The sequence below is a fragment of the Aspergillus sydowii genome, assembly GCF_001890705.1.
Source record: "Aspergillus sydowii CBS 593.65 unplaced genomic scaffold ASPSYscaffold_1, whole genome shotgun sequence".
Classification (NCBI taxonomy): domain Eukaryota; kingdom Fungi; phylum Ascomycota; class Eurotiomycetes; order Eurotiales; family Aspergillaceae; genus Aspergillus; species Aspergillus sydowii.
The window spans coordinates 2,004,485-2,021,677 of NW_024467859.1; the positions used below are offsets into that span (position 1 = coordinate 2,004,485).

At 51.1% G+C, this 17,193-nt stretch overlaps 10 protein-coding genes across 10 annotated transcripts; 5 read left to right on the forward strand and 5 right to left on the reverse strand.

Moving 5' to 3' along the window:
* Positions 1-1,038: 1,038 nt before the first annotated feature.
* ASPSYDRAFT_53589 (glycoside hydrolase family 43 protein) lies at positions 1,039-2,403 on the reverse strand (the record flags this gene model as incomplete). Its single annotated transcript, XM_040848712.1, has 1 exon — positions 1,039-2,403. The coding sequence occupies one exon, from the start codon at positions 2,401-2,403 to the stop codon at positions 1,039-1,041; it is 1,365 nt and encodes a 454-aa protein (XP_040707794.1).
* A 249-nt stretch (positions 2,404-2,652) lies between these two features.
* Positions 2,653-4,343, reverse strand: ASPSYDRAFT_127387 (uncharacterized protein). Its single transcript, XM_040840473.1, has 3 exons — positions 4,307-4,343; positions 3,188-4,251; positions 2,653-3,090 (listed from the first exon to the last, which is right to left on the reverse strand). Exons 2-3 carry the CDS (start codon positions 3,946-3,948, stop codon positions 2,790-2,792), a joined length of 1,062 nt encoding a protein of 353 aa, XP_040707795.1. The 5' UTR covers positions 3,949-4,251; positions 4,307-4,343; the 3' UTR covers positions 2,653-2,789.
* Positions 4,344-4,589: 246 nt separating this feature from the next.
* Positions 4,590-6,740, reverse strand: ASPSYDRAFT_167231 (cytochrome P450). Its single transcript, XM_040843376.1, has 6 exons — positions 6,707-6,740; positions 6,538-6,599; positions 6,158-6,488; positions 5,563-6,101; positions 4,902-5,515; positions 4,590-4,849 (listed from the first exon to the last, which is right to left on the reverse strand). Exons 3-6 carry the CDS (start codon positions 6,363-6,365, stop codon positions 4,684-4,686), a joined length of 1,527 nt encoding a protein of 508 aa, XP_040707796.1. The 5' UTR covers positions 6,366-6,488; positions 6,538-6,599; positions 6,707-6,740; the 3' UTR covers positions 4,590-4,683.
* A 45-nt stretch (positions 6,741-6,785) lies between these two features.
* ASPSYDRAFT_53591 (class I SAM-dependent methyltransferase) lies at positions 6,786-7,811 on the forward strand (the record flags this gene model as incomplete). Its single annotated transcript, XM_040848713.1, has 2 exons — positions 6,786-7,726; positions 7,775-7,811. The coding sequence occupies 2 exons, from the start codon at positions 6,786-6,788 to the stop codon at positions 7,809-7,811; spliced, it is 978 nt and encodes a 325-aa protein (XP_040707797.1).
* An 828-nt stretch (positions 7,812-8,639) lies between these two features.
* ASPSYDRAFT_53592 (DUF4246 domain-containing protein) lies at positions 8,640-10,839 on the forward strand (the record flags this gene model as incomplete). The annotated part of the gene is made up of 5 exons (XM_040848714.1): positions 8,640-9,122; positions 9,173-9,870; positions 9,895-10,214; positions 10,274-10,752; positions 10,813-10,839. 5 exons carry the CDS (start codon positions 8,640-8,642, stop codon positions 10,837-10,839), a joined length of 2,007 nt encoding a protein of 668 aa, XP_040707798.1.
* A 763-nt stretch (positions 10,840-11,602) lies between these two features.
* Positions 11,603-12,197, forward strand: ASPSYDRAFT_281282 (uncharacterized protein). The gene is made up of 2 exons (XM_040844479.1): positions 11,603-11,715; positions 11,775-12,197. The coding sequence occupies exon 2, from the start codon at positions 11,791-11,793 to the stop codon at positions 11,989-11,991; it is 201 nt and encodes a 66-aa protein (XP_040707799.1). The 5' UTR covers positions 11,603-11,715; positions 11,775-11,790; the 3' UTR covers positions 11,992-12,197.
* A 206-nt stretch (positions 12,198-12,403) lies between these two features.
* ASPSYDRAFT_84028 (alpha/beta fold hydrolase) lies at positions 12,404-13,354 on the reverse strand (the record flags this gene model as incomplete). The annotated part of the gene is made up of 1 exon (XM_040851295.1): positions 12,404-13,354. One exon carries the CDS (start codon positions 13,352-13,354, stop codon positions 12,404-12,406), a length of 951 nt encoding a protein of 316 aa, XP_040707800.1.
* A 1,447-nt stretch (positions 13,355-14,801) lies between these two features.
* Positions 14,802-15,433, forward strand: ASPSYDRAFT_281438 (uncharacterized protein). Its single transcript, XM_040844481.1, has one exon. It carries the CDS (start codon positions 14,896-14,898, stop codon positions 15,265-15,267), a length of 372 nt encoding a protein of 123 aa, XP_040707801.1. The 5' UTR covers positions 14,802-14,895; the 3' UTR covers positions 15,268-15,433.
* A 31-nt stretch (positions 15,434-15,464) lies between these two features.
* On the reverse strand, positions 15,465-16,072 carry ASPSYDRAFT_84029 (F-box protein; the record flags this gene model as incomplete). The annotated part of the gene is made up of 3 exons (XM_040851296.1): positions 15,465-15,587; positions 15,707-15,970; positions 16,025-16,072. 3 exons carry the CDS (start codon positions 16,070-16,072, stop codon positions 15,465-15,467), a joined length of 435 nt encoding a protein of 144 aa, XP_040707802.1.
* A 479-nt stretch (positions 16,073-16,551) lies between these two features.
* On the forward strand, positions 16,552-17,100 carry ASPSYDRAFT_84030 (huntingtin-interacting protein K; the record flags this gene model as incomplete). Its single annotated transcript, XM_040851297.1, has 2 exons — positions 16,552-16,875; positions 16,975-17,100. The coding sequence occupies 2 exons, from the start codon at positions 16,552-16,554 to the stop codon at positions 17,098-17,100; spliced, it is 450 nt and encodes a 149-aa protein (XP_040707803.1).
* Positions 17,101-17,193: the final 93 nt, after the last annotated feature.

Consider the following 17,193-nt stretch of genomic DNA (forward strand, 5'->3'; position numbering starts at 1 on the left):
CGAGTCGTGGGTGCGTACTCAAAGGTGGTCGTTACACGAGATAACAAAGAATCTCTTTCAAGCGCGGAGCTGATTCCCTGATGCGGAGAATAATATCAAAGCGTTTACCTTGGCAATGCATGCAGTCGATATGGGTTCTTCACATGTACTTATAGTCGGTAATAACACCCTTTCAGCGGACATGGACCAGCCCTTGCCCCAGAGTAAAGCACTGCGCTGACAGTCTTTGATAAAGAAGTAATCTCAGAATTTATCATTTCCCTAATCGTGTCCTACATGAAACCCTCAAGCAACAAGTATAGCTGAAACACCTGTCTGTATACAAGAAAGTAACGGCCTTTCAGAGCCAAAACTTGAGTGAACCCTGAACACCTCAGTTGAATTCTTCCAATGTATGGAGCTGTAATGAATCGCTGATAGACACCGCTCGAAAAAACATATAAGAGTCAAGTGTCCACCGGTTCAAACTTCTTCTAAAGCATCAACCGAACTGAAGCAAAGCAATCTAACTATCCAAACCTGCCAAATCCAGAAAGACTCATCAAACGCACCCCTCGGTAGGGCACACTCCATCCACATCTGTTCTGTTGCTGATCTCTTATACCCCTAGCTAGCAACCATGCATACCCAAGAAGCCTGCCGATGGAAACCGCTGCGCCATTTGTGGCTATAATTACAGCGGTGCCAGTGCGAAATGTGCCTGCTACCAATAGAGGTATGAATCCGGAGCTATTCCAATATTTACCAGCAGACCTTCTACTAACATCCACCGTAGCCTCTTCAAACTGCTGCTGAAGGCTTTATTGTGATATTGCTGTGCAATACCTTCTTTGAGTTGGTTCCAGACGGCTTGACCTGTCTGGAACTTGACTGTGCTTGATATGTTGCGATTTTGACTGTAACTATACTATATATGTCTGCTATTCGTTAAGTGCCTAGCTGTCCATTAACAGGATAGATTATTTTCTATTGTATTCTTTCCAACATAGTAACCCTAAAAAATCCCATTGAGATATGTCCTCATCTACAGCCACTTGTTTACTCAAACTGCCACCAGTCAAAATTAAACAGGGCGTCATCAGCACCAACAAACTTGAAAAACAGATCGTGCGTCCCTGTAGCCTCAGTAACAGGACAGCTCACCGTCGTCCACTCTTGCCAACCCCCGGTCCCAACCACCGTACAAGTCCCAATAAGCAAACCATCCTCACTATCCAGCCGCAGCTCAATATCACCACCATCAGTTGCAGACGCCACACCTGCGCTGAACGACTCCGCGCCATCACCAAAGGCAACACCGCGAACCTTGATGTAGTCCCCATTGCTGATCTCACAGACATCCAACCCACCTTCGCTGCACTCCTCCGTCTCAATCCCCTCAGACCACGCCATAGTCTCCGCCTCCTGCCGGACATAAGGATCCAAAGCCCCGACCTGTTCCGGACCCTCCGCCGTCATCTGCAGCACAGGAATCGACCCGTCCTCGTTATACTCGAAGCTCTCCACCGCAACAGACCGCGTATAGCCACTCCCACCGGGCAGCGCACCATTATGATAAGCAAAGTAAGACGTGTTCCCATACTCCACAATCCCGGGGTGATTGGTGAAACTTGCACCCTCGGACTCCATAACAACACCGCCATAGCTCCACGGCCCCGTCGCCGAGGGCCCAGTCGAGTACTGGATATTCTCGGGGCAGCACGTACCCGCATAAATCATGTAGTATAGTCCCTCGCGCTTATAAAGCCACGGCGCCTCTTCGAATGCAGTCGGCCGCTCCTCTGTCGCTTCAGGCCGGGTCCCGAATCCCTCGACCGTAAGATCCACCTGTGTAATCTCGCCGCTATACGAAACCATATCCTCATTCAGCTTGACGTACCACAGATTCGGATTCCCCCAGTAGAGATAAGCCTGCCCGTCATCATCAATGAAAACCGTCGGATCAATCTCGTTATTCTCGAGCAGCGGCTCCCCAATCGCATCTTCGTACGGACCCTCAATGGTATCGGCAACGCCCACGCCAATGGCCATTTTATCGGTGTCGCCATTCCGCACGGGGACGTAGAAGTAGAATTTGCCATTGCGCGGGATAACCTGTCCTGCCCAGGCCTGGGCGCTGACCCAGCTGAATGTCTCCAGCGACATGGGCGTGCGGTGGTGCTGCCAGTTTGCCATGTCGGAGGAGGAGAAGAGGCGCCATTCGAGCATGTTGTAGGTGGTGGAGTTGTCTTCGTCGTGGCCGGTGAAGATGTAGACGCGGTTGTTGTGGACTACTGGGGCTGGGTCGGCGGTGTAGATGTTTTGGACGATGGGGTTTTCGGCGCTTGCGGAGTTTATATTATGACCGTGTAGTAGTAGCAGCAAAGTGCTGAGGGATAGTAGAGAGGGTATCTTGAGTTGCATCTTGGATTTGATGATTGTGATGTTTGATGTTGTGATGAGGCGAGTAATTAGGGCTTGGGTTGTTAGAGCTGGAGAACAGCTGGAGAACCGTCTGATTCTAACAGTTTAAATATTCTAGTCGCAGATCCTGTATCCCAAGGGCTTTCAAGTCCAAGTCAACTATTTATCCGACAGGCTAAACGTTCGTCATTAAGACCGTGTAGGTGGAACAAGATCTGCACTTCGGAGAGAGATGTGGGGGAGAGACTGGCGGGGAAACCGGGGAGTCTTGTACGTCTCGGTTATTTAACGGTAAATAAGTGATGCATGTTAGCTGTTCAAGTCGCTTGCAGTGTTGACTGAACAAGCAGCTGGGAGACAAAATTCTAGTTAATATATCACAGTGCCTATAACAGGTTAAGCAGCTCCCGGGCCCTCTTCTCATCCATGACGCCGCCGTCGACGCCGACGCAGCGTTTGCCTGTTTGACGTAGAGTCAGGTCCATCATCTCCAACTCCTCGACCTGTTTCTCAAAAGTAGAAATATCAATTCCTGGCAATGTCTCGCGCAGGAACTCTAGTAGTCCGCCTACCACTTCAATGATGTTAGGGGCGGGGGTTTGCTGCTGCTGTTGTTGTTCTTGCTGCTCGGGTGCAATCTCAAGAGACTTATTTATTCGGACGAAACAGTATTTTAAGATGATATTTCTGTTTCTGTCGTCGTCGTTGTCGGCTGATTTGTATTCCAAGCCCTGTTGGTCCACAAGCACCACCCAGCTGCCGGGGGTATATCTCCCAGTCTAACTCTTGCCGGATCGTCTGGTGTGAGGTCGTAGTCGAAATACCCGACGGGGGTGGGACCGACAGCAAACCCGCCAGGTAATTATGAGCATGGTGGCTGTGGGTTGTTGTCGTTGTCGTCGTTGTCGTTGACGGTGGTGAGTGACGGGGCAGGCCCCCGTAAGCGAATCGTAAGATGGCCTTGTCAGAACTCAAACCCGAACCCGAAGCAATGGAACGCAGATGTGAGAGGAACCGAACGGCGAAGCGCTCTGCGTCGAGAAGGGTGTTTTCCAGGGTGTAGTGGTCACTGTAACTGTTCTGGTGTTGTTGATATTGGTATGCGTCTGCGGTAAAAATGAATATATGGATCACGGGGAAAACACCAGTAACTGGGGAGATAGAACTGATACGAGTAGACTCAGTCGTTGTTAAGAATTCGCGACTGCGCAGGGAAGTTGAAAAGGCACAGGTCGGATAGATGGTTATACCACGGAGCCACTCCCAATCTCCTCCTGATTGCCCCGCCCACAGCTGCAATAGCTGAGTGCAGAAATGAGCAAAGGCATCATCGCTATCTCTGTCTGGGCCCTGTAGGAAACAGAGCTGTTTGAGGGCCGGGCACTGTTCCAGGGCTGCTGCGAGATCGCCGACGTCCCCTCTTCCATCGTCTTCCTCTTCTCCCTGCTTGAATTGATCAATGCAAAGGCTGAGTACAGACGCGCCCCGAAGCTCATCAGATACAACGGCTACAGCGATCACACCGGGCGAGAGCTTCCGAAACATGACCCAGTTAAGGTGCGTGCATCCGCTGTACGCAACGCGCAAAATATAGCCCGAGATTTCAGACGGGCCTAAGCTGTCGGGAGTCGCTGCCGAAGCTGATCGCGAAACTCAACAAGCTTTTGGAAGTTGCCGATTGTTACATTAGTGAAAGGGTCGGCTGGGCTTTGTGTGACAAGAAGCAGGTTATCAATGGCGCAATTAATCTTCGCGGCAGCTCGTCGATATTTGAGATGCCACCGGGAGAGGACGCTACAGAATTATCTTCATCTGCGTCCTGATATGCAAACTCCGGTGGCCAAATATCTACCATTCCCGCGTCAGCATACCCAACAAACAGGTGGCGTGGAAATAGACGTACAGTCCAAAGCTGCAGTCTCAACAAGCGGACTGTTCTCCAATCTACGGACGGTAGGGTCCTCAATCAGGTGGAAGAACTCATACTTGCGTAGCCATTGAATGATAGACAATGGAACTCGAGGCCGCGGACTGACAAGTACAACATCAGGCTCTTTTGAACCCGGGATGGAGAAGATGAAGGATCGGGGGCTTTGGTGGTAGAGAGATGTAATTGAATGGCATTTATCATCCAGAGTCAACAAGTGTAAGAATTCATATGGCAAACAGGTGGGTAGGGGAAGAGTGGCGGAGAAAATAACTTATGCTTATATATTATCAATTACCTTAATGGTTTAAGGACATGGTGAATTAATTCCGTTATGCATTATGATACTAAAGTTATTTCGATTTGACGAATACCCTAATGCCCTTCGAATCCAGCTTCGGAAACGGAAGAAAGAAGTCATGAGCAAACTCCACATCCGAGATATCAGTCTCATGCAGCTCGAAATCGAACAGTCGGAAGAACGAGGCGAATATCAAATATAGCTCACACCACGCAAGACTACCAAGTTAGAATCATACGATGTAAGCAAGGGAAATGGGGAGAGGCGTACTTAATCCCAAGACATGATCTTGTTCCCTTTCCAAACCCAACAAAGTAGCGCTCCAGGGGTGATCCGTTTTTTGCGCGCGGCGAGTCCAGCCATCGCTCTGGTACGAAGGATTTCGCGTCTGGGAAGATCTCTTCGTCCCAGTTCAAGAAAGGGATTGTCATGGAGATGGGTGTTCGGGCAGGGATAACCCAGTTATTAAACTCAAGAGGCTTCGGCAGCAGACGCACATTACGCGATGTTGTTGAGTATGAGAGTCGGACTGCCTCCTTAATTACGGCTGTTAAATAGGGCAGTTTCTCCAGCTCAGTCCACTCAAGCTTTGTGCTGATATTCTCGACGCTGGCGTCTGGGATAGAGTTACTCAGTTCCTGCTGCAAACGAGCCAGGACTTTGGGGTTGGTGAGCAGGTAGAATGTCCCCACGCTCAGCGTCCATCCAGTTGTCGCGAGCCCAGCGCCGATAATAAGCTGCGCTTCGTCCTGGAGCCGGCGGTCGGCCTTTTCGGTCGCTGGCAGGCTGCCTGTGATTAGATCTGATAATACTGTTGGCTTGTTGGCTTTTGTGGACTCTTGGGAAGCCTTGATATCGCGAATTTGGGACCCGAAGTCCTGTCGCTTTCGCTTAGATTGACATTCACATTGGAGGCAGAGACAACACTTACCTTCTGCATGCGAAAGATCAACGCGTACATCGGCTCCAACTTCTCAATCCAAGAATATGGCAATGCGTTCATGAACTTGGGTATCAGTGGAAACTGGAGGGCCATGTTACCGGCAACGCTTACACTAGCAAAGGCATCGTGCAGGATCGGAGTCCAGTCCTGTTTATACAGCGAGGCATAATCATGGCCAAAGCAGTACTGCATGATAATGTCTTCACTAAAGGCCATGTATCCGCGGTGGATCGGTGCTGGCGCATCAAGGTCCTGATACTCCTTGACTTTTCGGAGCAGGACGTCGAGTTTCTGCCGGATAATATCTTGTAACCCCAGTACGCGCTGTCTCGAGAAGAAGGGGTTGAGGGCGCCCCGTCGGATACGATGCAGGCTGTCAGGCGCGGTGGTCAGGACAGATGTGTCATTGCCAAATCGATTCGACATCCAGCTATACTTGTCCACCCTGCCCGCCTTGGTAAAGACAGATTCCCACAGGTCGGCATCGAGGACATGGAGCTCATCAGGGGTAATGCGGACGATCGGGCCTTGTGGAGAAACTTAGTTAGACTGGAGACTTATAGGCATAGGGCTGCCTGCATACCATATCGCTCATGTTGCTTTTTGATCCAGTAGATGAATTTTCCTTGCAGGTAGACATCATAGTAGCATTCATGCCAGCGACTTAGAGCAGCGTATCGGGGGCCGGGGAAGCGCGCCAGTGGGTGCAGAAACAGGCGATAAAGGCCGAGGCCCAGTAGATAGACAATGTATGACAATGCAAGGAGCACGGCCAGCACGGGAGGGGCCATTGTGAAGACGGACAATCATCGTGCCAGACGAACGGTGGGCACCAGAGGGGGGGGGGGCGTCTTTAATAATGCCATTCTGACAAACGGCAAACAGGCCATTGCAGAGTGGCCCGTGATTAACGGCTGGTGAATGATGAACGGTGGACTAACGGCGGACTGACAGTGGACTTACTGGACTAACGGGGAAGACTAACACAAGACTCCTGCCCAAGCAGGAAATGTTCGTTGTTAGCGCTGGACGGGCCGGGCCCACTCAGCTGTCGACCGGCCAGTGGCCAGTGGCAGCAGCCCGTGCGGACTGTCAATGTCATTGCATTGTGAACGGGGTGGGCCAGACTCACCCGGAAGGTGGCTTTATATCTCACCGTCTCCCCCATCCCCCGTCCATCCTTCTCTTGTGCCTCGGCCACAACCCCAGCAATGGCCCCAAACGACCCCTCCCCAGCGTTCATCGAGCCCGATTCCAGCGACGCGGACTCGGTCTTCACAAACTCCACCGCCTACACCGAGAGTCTCCGCTCGAGCCTCCTGCAGAGCGTGCGCGAGAATGGCCGCGGCTACCACAAGTACTCCGACGGCAAGTACTTCATCCCCGAGGACGAGCAGGAACAGGAGCGCCTCGACATGCAGCATGAGATCTGCCTGATGACTCTAAACCGCAAGCTGCATCTCGCTCCACTGCCCTCCACCGTGCAGAACGTTCTTGATCTCGGCACTGGGACAGGGATCTGGGCAATCGACTTCGCAGATCAGTACCCCTCGTCTAGTGTCATTGGCACGGACCTCAGCCCAATCCAGCCCTCGTGGGTGCCGCCAAACCTGAAGTTTGAAATCGACGACTACGAGCAGCCATGGACTTACTCGCAGAAGTTTGACTTTATCCACGCCCGCATGCTCTCGGGCTCCGTCGCCAACGAGGAAAATCTGTTTCGCCAGGCGTACGATAATTTATCGCCGGGCGGGTGGTTCGAGCTGTTTGATTTTTCTTTTCCCGTGCGCTCTGACGATGGCACCATGCACGGGACGGCCTTTGAAACCCTGAATGACAAGCTGATGGAAGGGCTACGTTTGATCGGTCGCAATGGGGCTCTGGCCGACGAGTACAAGAAGCTGCTGACTGGGGCTGGGTTCGAAAATGTCGTCGAAGTCAAGTACAAGTGGCCTCAGAATTCCTGGCCAAAGGACAAAGAGTTGAAGAAGATTGGGCAGTGGAATATGGTGAACACCTTGGATGGTTTGCATGGGTTTTCTGCGAGATTGTGCACTCAGGTGCTGGGGATGTCGGCGGCTGAGCTGGAGGTTTTGCTGGCGCAGTCCAGGAAGGATATCACGAACCCGAAAGTCCACTCCTACTGGTCAATGTGAGTGTCTGCCCTTTTAAAAGCTTTGCATTTGCTAACTGCTTCTAGTGTTGTGGCTTACGGCCAGAAGCCAATGAACGCGTGATCGAGTCGTCAAGCTGTACCGATACACTTTTTCAAGATTTGGACACAATCTGGCTTCGAAACCTGAAAATTTACCCTCCATAACACGTACCTGTACATTGCCTTCTGGGCCGACTTCTCTATCATTAACCTCTGTCTTAGTCTCGGCGCGATGGAATGGGAAAGCATGAGTATACCACTAATAAATTATTTTGCGAAGCGAGTTATTAACGGGCCTATGAGATCTGTATCTAACACAAGCTGGTCCTGTAAATGGATGATATGTTCCACTTAATATCGATTGGCGTTACCTTCGGCGTAATACAATTCTTCCCAAGGTTTGCCTGGACCGGTCGAAAGGCGCTTCCCTCAGGCGAATCAACCTATATTATTTAAGATCAAACTGTAAGCCAGCCATCCCTGTAGAGCCTCTGTTATTTGCTACCAGACTCTCATCCTTCGAATACGGACGAGCCGGTTTCTGTAAAGAGCCAGGTTTTGAAACACAGTAACCTTTGTCGGTCTCCCTTGGTTATCACGCCGCTCACTTCTGCCCACTGAATACAAATATTATTTTGTTTGTTACTACCACACTTCCTACCAGCCTTACTTCTCGCCAAATATCCCAAACACGAGTCTACTGGAAGACCCAGACCCGCCAAAATGTTCCTCTCCATCCAGCAGTGATAATCCACCAACCCTTCCCGAATCATCCTAGGTGCACAATATCCTCGTATTCGAGACCTTGGAAGTGGGGGAGAGAGGTCCTGGACCTCAACCTCAAAAATACCACCAGAACCCCCTTGAACTTCAATCACTCCAAAGCACCAACAACACAACCAAACTCATCATGGCCAGCACCACCACCGCCGCCGCCAACAACAACAACAACAACAACAACCGTATCTCCCTCCCCGGCTTCGGTCGCGCATTAAACGACTACCCGCACGACCTCATCCAGGACACCCAGGACACCCAGGGCCACCGACTCCGACGTCGACTTCGGTTCCCGCATGTAATCGAAGATGAGTGTTCCGCTCGGGGTGTGTCCATGCGAGAGCGCCGCATGATTGGGTTTATCAATGTGATTACCGATAAGCCGGAATGGACACGGAAGGTGTTTGATGAGGAGATTGTGGCTAAGTGGCGCGCTGAGGCTCTTGGGCCCTATCGGGGGTTTGATGAGGAGGATGAAAAGGGTGAGGAGGGAAAGGATCGGGAAGAGGAAAGGGAATTGAATGGGGATGTGGATGGGGAAGTTGATGAGGGATCGGATGAAGAATCGGAGGCAGAATTGAATGAAGATTATCTCACAGAGCCTATGTTTTCTTACGTCCGTTCCCATCCAACAAGTGGAGGTCTAAATTGCTAACTACGGAACAGTGCATCAAGGAGCTGCGCGACAAGGCAGAGTATTACAAAGCCGTGAAGTTTGTCTCGATCTTGGACTGCGAGCTGGCGGTGGTAAAGTCCGACGAGACAGTACCAGAGACTCTGCAGCAGGCACTGCGACAGGCGGTGCGTGTGCTTGAGGACGTACCGGACCACCAGAAAGACTGGCATCCGGGGTCAGACGGCAAGGTGCTCGATCTGGTGCATCCATCTCTATTCCCATTGATCTACGGCGTATCCCGCGCACTGCCATGCGGCAGTGTCCCCCTCGACCGCTGCATGCGGTTCTGCTGTGCTGGTGAGGTAGTCAATTCGAGCTTCGTCGAAAACGCACATTCCACACAGGTGTACGGGCAGCGGCACAGTTCTCTTAAAGAATGGGGCAGCTTCCAGTGGTTGCCGTCTGAGGTGCGGTTTGCTGCCGACGACGGACGCGCAACTATTACAAGCTACGTCAACAACCTGCACCCGGATAAACACCAGGCGCTGTACCCCATTCTCGAGCAGTTCGTGGATGCGGCCATCCCGCTATGGGACGAATGTCTATCGTGGTTCCGGCCGCGTCTGCGCCTGGAAAATATCAAGGGCAACGAGCATCAAGACTACGATGTCCCCGCCGACATCACATACACTCCGGACGAGGATGAAGCGGAGGATGTAGAGATCCGACCCTACACTTTCGCTGAGGTGCGAGACAGGAGTTACGACTTCAGTTATGAAGACAGTTTCCGGGAATGGTTCAAGGAGAACCGTTTTCTTAAGCAGACTGCTGTGCGCGAGTTCCGGACTCGCCAGGAGCATATTTCCCACCCCGACCACCTCCCTGTGCATCTCAAGCGCGATTTTGCGGCTGCTGGGCTGCAGGTTATCTTCAAGCTGGCTAATATCCATCTCACGCCTGAGAAGCCCAAGTTCAAAGGCGGTTCGTGGCATATCGAGGGCGCGCTGAACGAGCATATCTGTGCCTCGACGCTGTACTACTACGACGAGGATAACATCACGTCGAGCTATCTGTATTTCCGCCAGGGGATAAGTGACGATGTCATATATATTCCTGATCAGGTATACCATCTTCCTCTCCCTCTAGGTAAGCTACTAAACTGACCTTTTTTTGTTCATCTGTACAGGACGAGTATTCTTCCACCGAAGAATTCTACGGCGTCGAACAGGGCGGTCCCGCAATCCAACATCTAGGCGGCGTCCTAACACGCCCCGGTCGCCTACTCGCTTTCCCCAACGTCCTCCAGCACCAGGTGCAGCCCTTCTCGCTCGCAGACGCCACCAAACCAGGCCACCGCAAGATCCTAGCCCTCTTCCTAGTCGACCCGCACATCCGTGTTCTCTCAACGGCTAATATAGCCCCGCAACGCGTGGACTGGTGGGCCGAACAGGTTCGCGTCCTGCCGCCGTTCAATGCACTACCGGTTGAGATCTTCCACATGATTGTGGATCTGGTGGGGGAAAAGGGACAGGAGGTGCCGCTTAGTTGGGAAGATGCGTTGAGAACCCGCCAGGAGTTGATGGATCAGCGGGGGGCATTGGTGGAGCAAGTTAATGATGATATGGAAGAAGTGAGTCTGCCTCCGCATCCGTCCCTGAATCTGGCTAATGTGTATCACTATTTGCGCCAGAATACGTTTTCTTTCTGCGAACATTAATGCCCAAGCCGAGCTGCTCTTGACGCTTATTCCAAATCTCATTATCATCAGTGGAAGGGCCGTGGTTGAGTTGGCACTACATCCACCAAGATAGAATTGCATTGCCCATCTTCGACTACTCAGCTTTTTTGTCCTTCATCCAATGAACAGTATGCACCTGACAAATTCAGTATTGACCTGCCGTTTTAGCTGTTAGCCGTTTCCATGGGAGGATAGGACACACGAAAGAGAGATCTGAATAAAAAAGTAGATGATTGTATCAATTCTCTCCTTGCCCATCCGTCAACCCCGACTGAGATTATACTATTTATCAACTGGCTTGGCGACGGTATCCATCCCATTCAGAGCAGCTTTACAAGCTTTAGTTGTCTCCTCTGTTGCACAGGATGCCTTTTCAGCTCTTCAAACCGACTCCTCCAGAATTCCCACAGCGGGATATTATATCCAGCTTCTCCCTTCCAAAGCTTCCCCCCCCCCCCCCGATATCCTATCATGGTACGACTTGACTACAATAAGCCTGGAGATACTACCAACCTTCAGATCATGTCCTAACATGCCCAACCAATTTTATATGCAAGATAAGAGCGCTGCACCTCGTCCAGTTGACAAGCGTAGTCAAATTAAGCAGGCATAAGATCGGAATCGATATCCATTACCATCTACACTTTCCGTCCCATGGGTCATTTCTTATCCCTTCTTATCAGTCGGACCCGACAGATCCGAAGCATCTCCGGGCGGCGCATCACTGGACCCACTCGGTATTTAGGCCGATGTACTCTTTCTCTACTGCTGTCTCTATTTAACACTCCTCTTCCTCCTGATTCTTCTCTCATTCACTAGACTGTTTTCTGAATCATAAACCCATTTCAAAATTCAGTAGGTCTCTCCTCTGCTCCAACTCAACCAAAGTGCTTATCAACCAGACATCACCTCAGACAATCTCCCCTCAAGATGATACTCACCCGCCTCATCTCCCTCACCAACTTCGGCGTCGCTTCCTCCGCCCTAGCCTTCCAGGTCTTCGTCCTCTACCCATGGCACAACCAACTCGACGACGAATTCAAGTCCCTCAAACACGAGCATCTCCGCCTCCTCAGCCGGCTTGATCGCATCGCGCCCCCGGAAGTGAAGCCACTCGCCGCAGCGAACTGAACTCCACTAAACAAGCGAAAGAAAGCATGCCGCTCTCGTGCGGATAAATATGCATTAGATGAATTAGAAGGTAACCCGGCGTTTTTTATGTACAGGAAGATAGGTTTTCGAGGTTTACCTAGAACCTTATAGAACCTCCGTCTAGGTGGCTAAAGTGAGACGGGTGTTTCCTCGGCCGATAGGCGTTGACAATATCATTACACTTAAACCTACATTCACTGCATATTTAAACGTAGATTCCAGGGACATTCTGGTTCAGAAGACCAAAGTAGAACCGAACCTGTAAAAGTTCGTGACTCAAATCCTTGCCCTAGGCCAGAACTACGTACCCAACGCATAGCAGTTCATACTCATATCTATCCAGTTAGTATAAGCCTTAGGTTAAGTAGAATATTCTTGCCAATATGGTGTATCACAGCAAAAACTTCAAAGCCTCCTCAACCAACGCCTCCGGATCCTCCTCCGGGATAAAATGGCCACAACTCAATCCCCTCCCCCTAACATCAACACAATACTTCTGCCAAACCTCCAACGGCCCCTCCTTCTTCCCCTTCATCTCACTCGCAAACAATCCAGCCTCGCCCCAGACCGCCAGAACCGGAACCTGGATCTTATTCCCCCTCTCCAGCTCCTCCTCATCATAAACCCGGTCAAAATACGCCCCAGCCCGATAGTCCTCACACGTCGCATGGATCTTCTCCTCAGTGCAATACGCCTCCCTATACCGCTGCATTACCTCAGCATCATAAGCAGCCAACGTCCCCGTCCCCGTCCAGCTCGCAAGCGCATGCTCCAGAAACATCTTTCCAGCCTCAACACCCCCAATCAATCTCTCGGGGAACGGTTCCGGCTGCGAAAGGAATAGCCAATGATACCCCTTCAGCCCGGCCCTCACGTCGCCAAAGCTGCGGAACATCGACGCCGTAGGCACAATATCCACAACGATAACCTTGGATATTCTCTCAGGGTTATCGAATGCGAGGCGGTACGCGACGCGCGCGCCGCGGTCGTGGCCTAGCACTGCGAATTTCTCGTCGGGGCTGTCGTTGTACCCAAGCTGTTCCATTACGGAGAGGCAGTCTTGGCCCATTAGGCGCTTTGTGTAGCCGGAGCCATTGGTGCTGGAGGGGACGGGGGAGGAGGCGCCGTAGCCGCGGAGGTCGAGGAGGATGAGCGTGAAGTGTGGGAGGAGGAAGGGTGCGATTCTGTGGAACTCGATGTGTGTTTGGGGGAAGCCGTGGAGGAGGAGGAGGGGTGGTTTTGAGGTGGGGGACTTGGGGGCGCTGGTGCGGACGAAGAGGCGTGCGCCGAGGGAGGTGGTGATGTATTGGGAGGAGAAGTTGGGGAAGTAGTCGGTGGGCATTTTGGGTATATTTTATTGAAAATAGGGGTTATTGTGGTTGATGGAGTGAAAGATGTAGTGAGTATTTATACTGCGGGGAAGTCATACTCGGTCGAGAGCTGCGGCGGGGTTGCGCCATCTGTGCCGGTTATCGGACAATGCTGCAATTGGGAAGCAGTGAAGCAGTCGTGACTCCCTCGATATTGATCTACAATAGCTTGCATGTGAAAGATCGAAATCATATGCTTTTAATTAAGTGTTATTTGTTCTGAGATGGCGGTTTGGAGCTAGATGCTCAGCACTAAGAAGTGCTAGTAGTAAATCCTCCGATATGACTCAGTAGAGCTGTTGATTACCCCCAGATTCTTTATTATTGGCGCCTTCAAAGCAGCCGGCTTACAATGCCGAGGTAATAATCGTCTACTTGGAGTCATGGGAACTGCCGGTATGGCTTTCTCCTACTTCCACCACCCAGGCCTTCAACTGTTTAAGCCCTCATCACATGCAATACCATGTCTAGACTGTGTCGACAGAAACACACCACGAGCAGAGTATGAACAGATACATCTCGTCTAGGCATGCAGTGGCGCCGGGACATGTCGTGCTCCCGGTTATCGGCGACTGCGAATTGCCTATCCCTACTCCACTAACAGAATCCCGTGCGGGTCCTGGTGAGTAGCTGAATATCTGGGTACATACAGGGTAAATGTTCGTAGAGTACGTAGCTTCTACCACGTTGATAAGCTCATTGAGGCTCTTCAGGGTCTTGATGTCCACTTTTAATGTTCGGCTGCAGCCGAGCATCGGTAGGTGTGGCCGGAGTACCTACTACTGTGGGTAGCCCTAATCGTGGGGCTACCAAGACTCAGGACAAGAAGCAAGACTCAGGACAAGAAGCAACTACAAACTCCGTCTCTGTTTTAGGTATCTAAATATGAACTGCTACATGTAAAGATCAAGGCCGGCAGTCTACCCTGCAATCTACTGGATTGTGCACTTTCCAGCCTGAGACTTGAGAATAATCTGATAGCACATCCGTCGAGTTTGTTGGAGCCACTTTAGAAACTTAAATTCCAAAGTGAACTCGAACTGCTAGTCTGTCTATTATTTAGATGGTTGTCTACTTCAAAGCAAATCGGGTTCTGCTTACTCTGCGAAGATTACCAATTAATCAATTCGAAGTGACCTGGTAAACTTTGTGCCAGCACCTCAATGTTTCATAGGTTTAATTGCGTGCCGGCTGCTGACAAGTTTCAAGGCTTCCTTAGTGGGAGGCAGTGTCGTCGAGATGGGACTGTGAGGCAGTGTCGGGAGCTCCTCCGGAGGCCGCCCTGGTTCTGGAGTAGACCTGGAGGCCTGATTGAGGATGCCCATCTCAATTTCAAGATTGGGGTCCGTTGCAGCGTGGCTTGCAGGGTGTCCAGTCAGACAATGCAATTATGCAGCTTGTTATGCACGGTGAGTAATAGACTTCTGGCCCTGTCGCTCATTTCCGCGAATGTAACATCGGCGATCGACGATATTTGCTGGATCGGGCTTAGCTTTGTTTACTCCGCTGTGTTATGGCAACGCCATTCCTGAAGTGGAAGGTACGATCCTCCTTGAATCCTTCGTCGCAGCTTCATCGCGACTTCATCGCGAATTCAATACGACTTCAACTCCAGGAACCAGGAAAACCTGCAACGGCGGCCCTGTGGTCCCCTGCGCCGTTCAATCAGCAGCTGCCCTTGCAGCGCTGCCCCGGGTGCCAAGTCATGGTTGTTTCCGCAATGCTTGGGCTGTCAGCTTGCCCCTTTGTGCGCTCCACATTCAGCCTGGCAGTGCCCATGCTCGCTCCACTTCTCCTCACCATCTGGGCATCCCCGCTTCCTCTCTCTACCAGTTTTATAGAGCCCATTCCCCGGCCTGTCCCTCGTTTGGCTTGTACTCTGTAGTTACTCTCGCTCATTGACTGTAGTTATTCTTGGGTTGTCACTCATTTCAACCCTTTCCGGCCTTTTTTTTTTTCATCTTTTATTTTTTTCCTTTTTTTTGCGATTCCGTGTGTTACCCCTGAAAAATGCGTACACATCTTCTTGCCCTTCCGGCCCTGGCCGCAGCCGGCTTGCCCGTCTACTCGCGAAGTAGCGAGTCACGCGCGGGTGCCATCAAGGAGGCCTTCTCCCATGCCTGGGACGGTTATTATGAATATGCCTTCCCCCACGACGAGCTGCACCCCAGTATCTGCAGTGGAATGCACCGTCCGAGTTCCCATCTGGAGGAATGTCAATATATCAAACCACATCCTAGAGAAGGAAAGCAAGCCAAATCGCACGTGAAACTCGCAAGATTATCCCTTCCCAAGCCCCAGAACACTGGCATTAAATAACACACTATTCCATCATCACCGTTCTCATCGAGACCTGAACTGAGGTCGCTTTCTTGAAAGCAATCTAGGCCCTGGTCGTCCTCACATGTGGATACGAAGACCAAGTCTTCAATGAATTTCAGGGTGCGTTTTTCAACGCTTCCGGATAGTGTCAAGTCGGTATTCAAGGAGAACTTCTTCGTTCGATGTATCTCGCGCAGCTGGGGGTCAATGATAGAGTAAAATCGACGGCAGAGCTGGTAAAGGTTTATCAGAGTATTCTTGTCAACCTGTGAATATGAGCTTTGTTTGCGAGGTACAAAAGCAGCCAACTTATATCTTACATATCTGAACACCTCAAGCAGGATCTCTGCTGGGAGCTGGTCCAACATGACTGACTATTTGTCAGGGACTGGACGCAATGCGAGACATGGTATGGCATTAAATAAGACAAAACGTGACGAGGTCCAGCTGAAAAGCGCTATACGCATACGAAGCTACCTAAATATAGTCATATCTTGCGCCGCCCTCCCAGTTTATATTCCAAATAAAGCATGCTCACGACCACGTACCCTTCAATGGGCCTGGGCTTTCTCATATTAAACGGCGTCTAAAAAATATAAATAAACTAAAATACATTCAATAACCAAAACCCATGATTTCTGTGTATTTGTACGACCCAATCACATGATGACATCACCCCCCTCACTCCCCTCATAACAATGACCCCTCTCTCTTTATACAACCAACATCCTCACTCAATCTCATAATCCACCAAAATACAAGCTCCTCACTAACAAACCCACCAACCCATAACCATCCAAGGTCCAGAACAACTCCAAGTCTCAAACTAAACCCCAACTAAACAAAAATGTCCGACCCCATCCCCTCCGCAGCCCCCACCGAACCCACAAACTCCACCTCCGCCGAAGACCGCAAAGCCGCCGCGGCGCTGTCCTCGCTCAACACCACCGAAATCACATCCGAGCCCGCTGCGACGTCCGGTGCAAAACAACCGTCCTCAGCGGACCAGGAGGCCCTGGGTAAGGCGATGAGTAGGCTGGAGATTGCGGCGGGGGGTCACCAGAAGACATCGGCGAAGGCTGCGGGGAAGAGTGAGGGTGCTGGCGCGGAGGTTGGTAAGAAGAAGGCTGCGCCTGCGGTGAAGATTGCGGGGGAGGATGTTAGTTTGTTAGTATGTTATCCACATGTATATGGATACCCTCAGTTGTTGGGATTTATGGATGATGGTGATGATAATGATGATGATGGATGGCTAATAATGCATATGCAGGTGAACGAGCTGGATCTGAGTAAGGTCAAAGCGACGGAGCTTCTGAGGGCGAACGAGGGGGACGCGAAGAAGGCTATTCGGGCCTTCATACGGCCTCCTCCTACCTTGTCTGCAGCAGCAGTGTGATTGAAAGCAGAGAGATTGTAGTTTGTTTTGGGACACTGAAGCGGTGCATTCGAATGCATTTGGCGTCTATATTGGGACTGGATTTACGGCTAA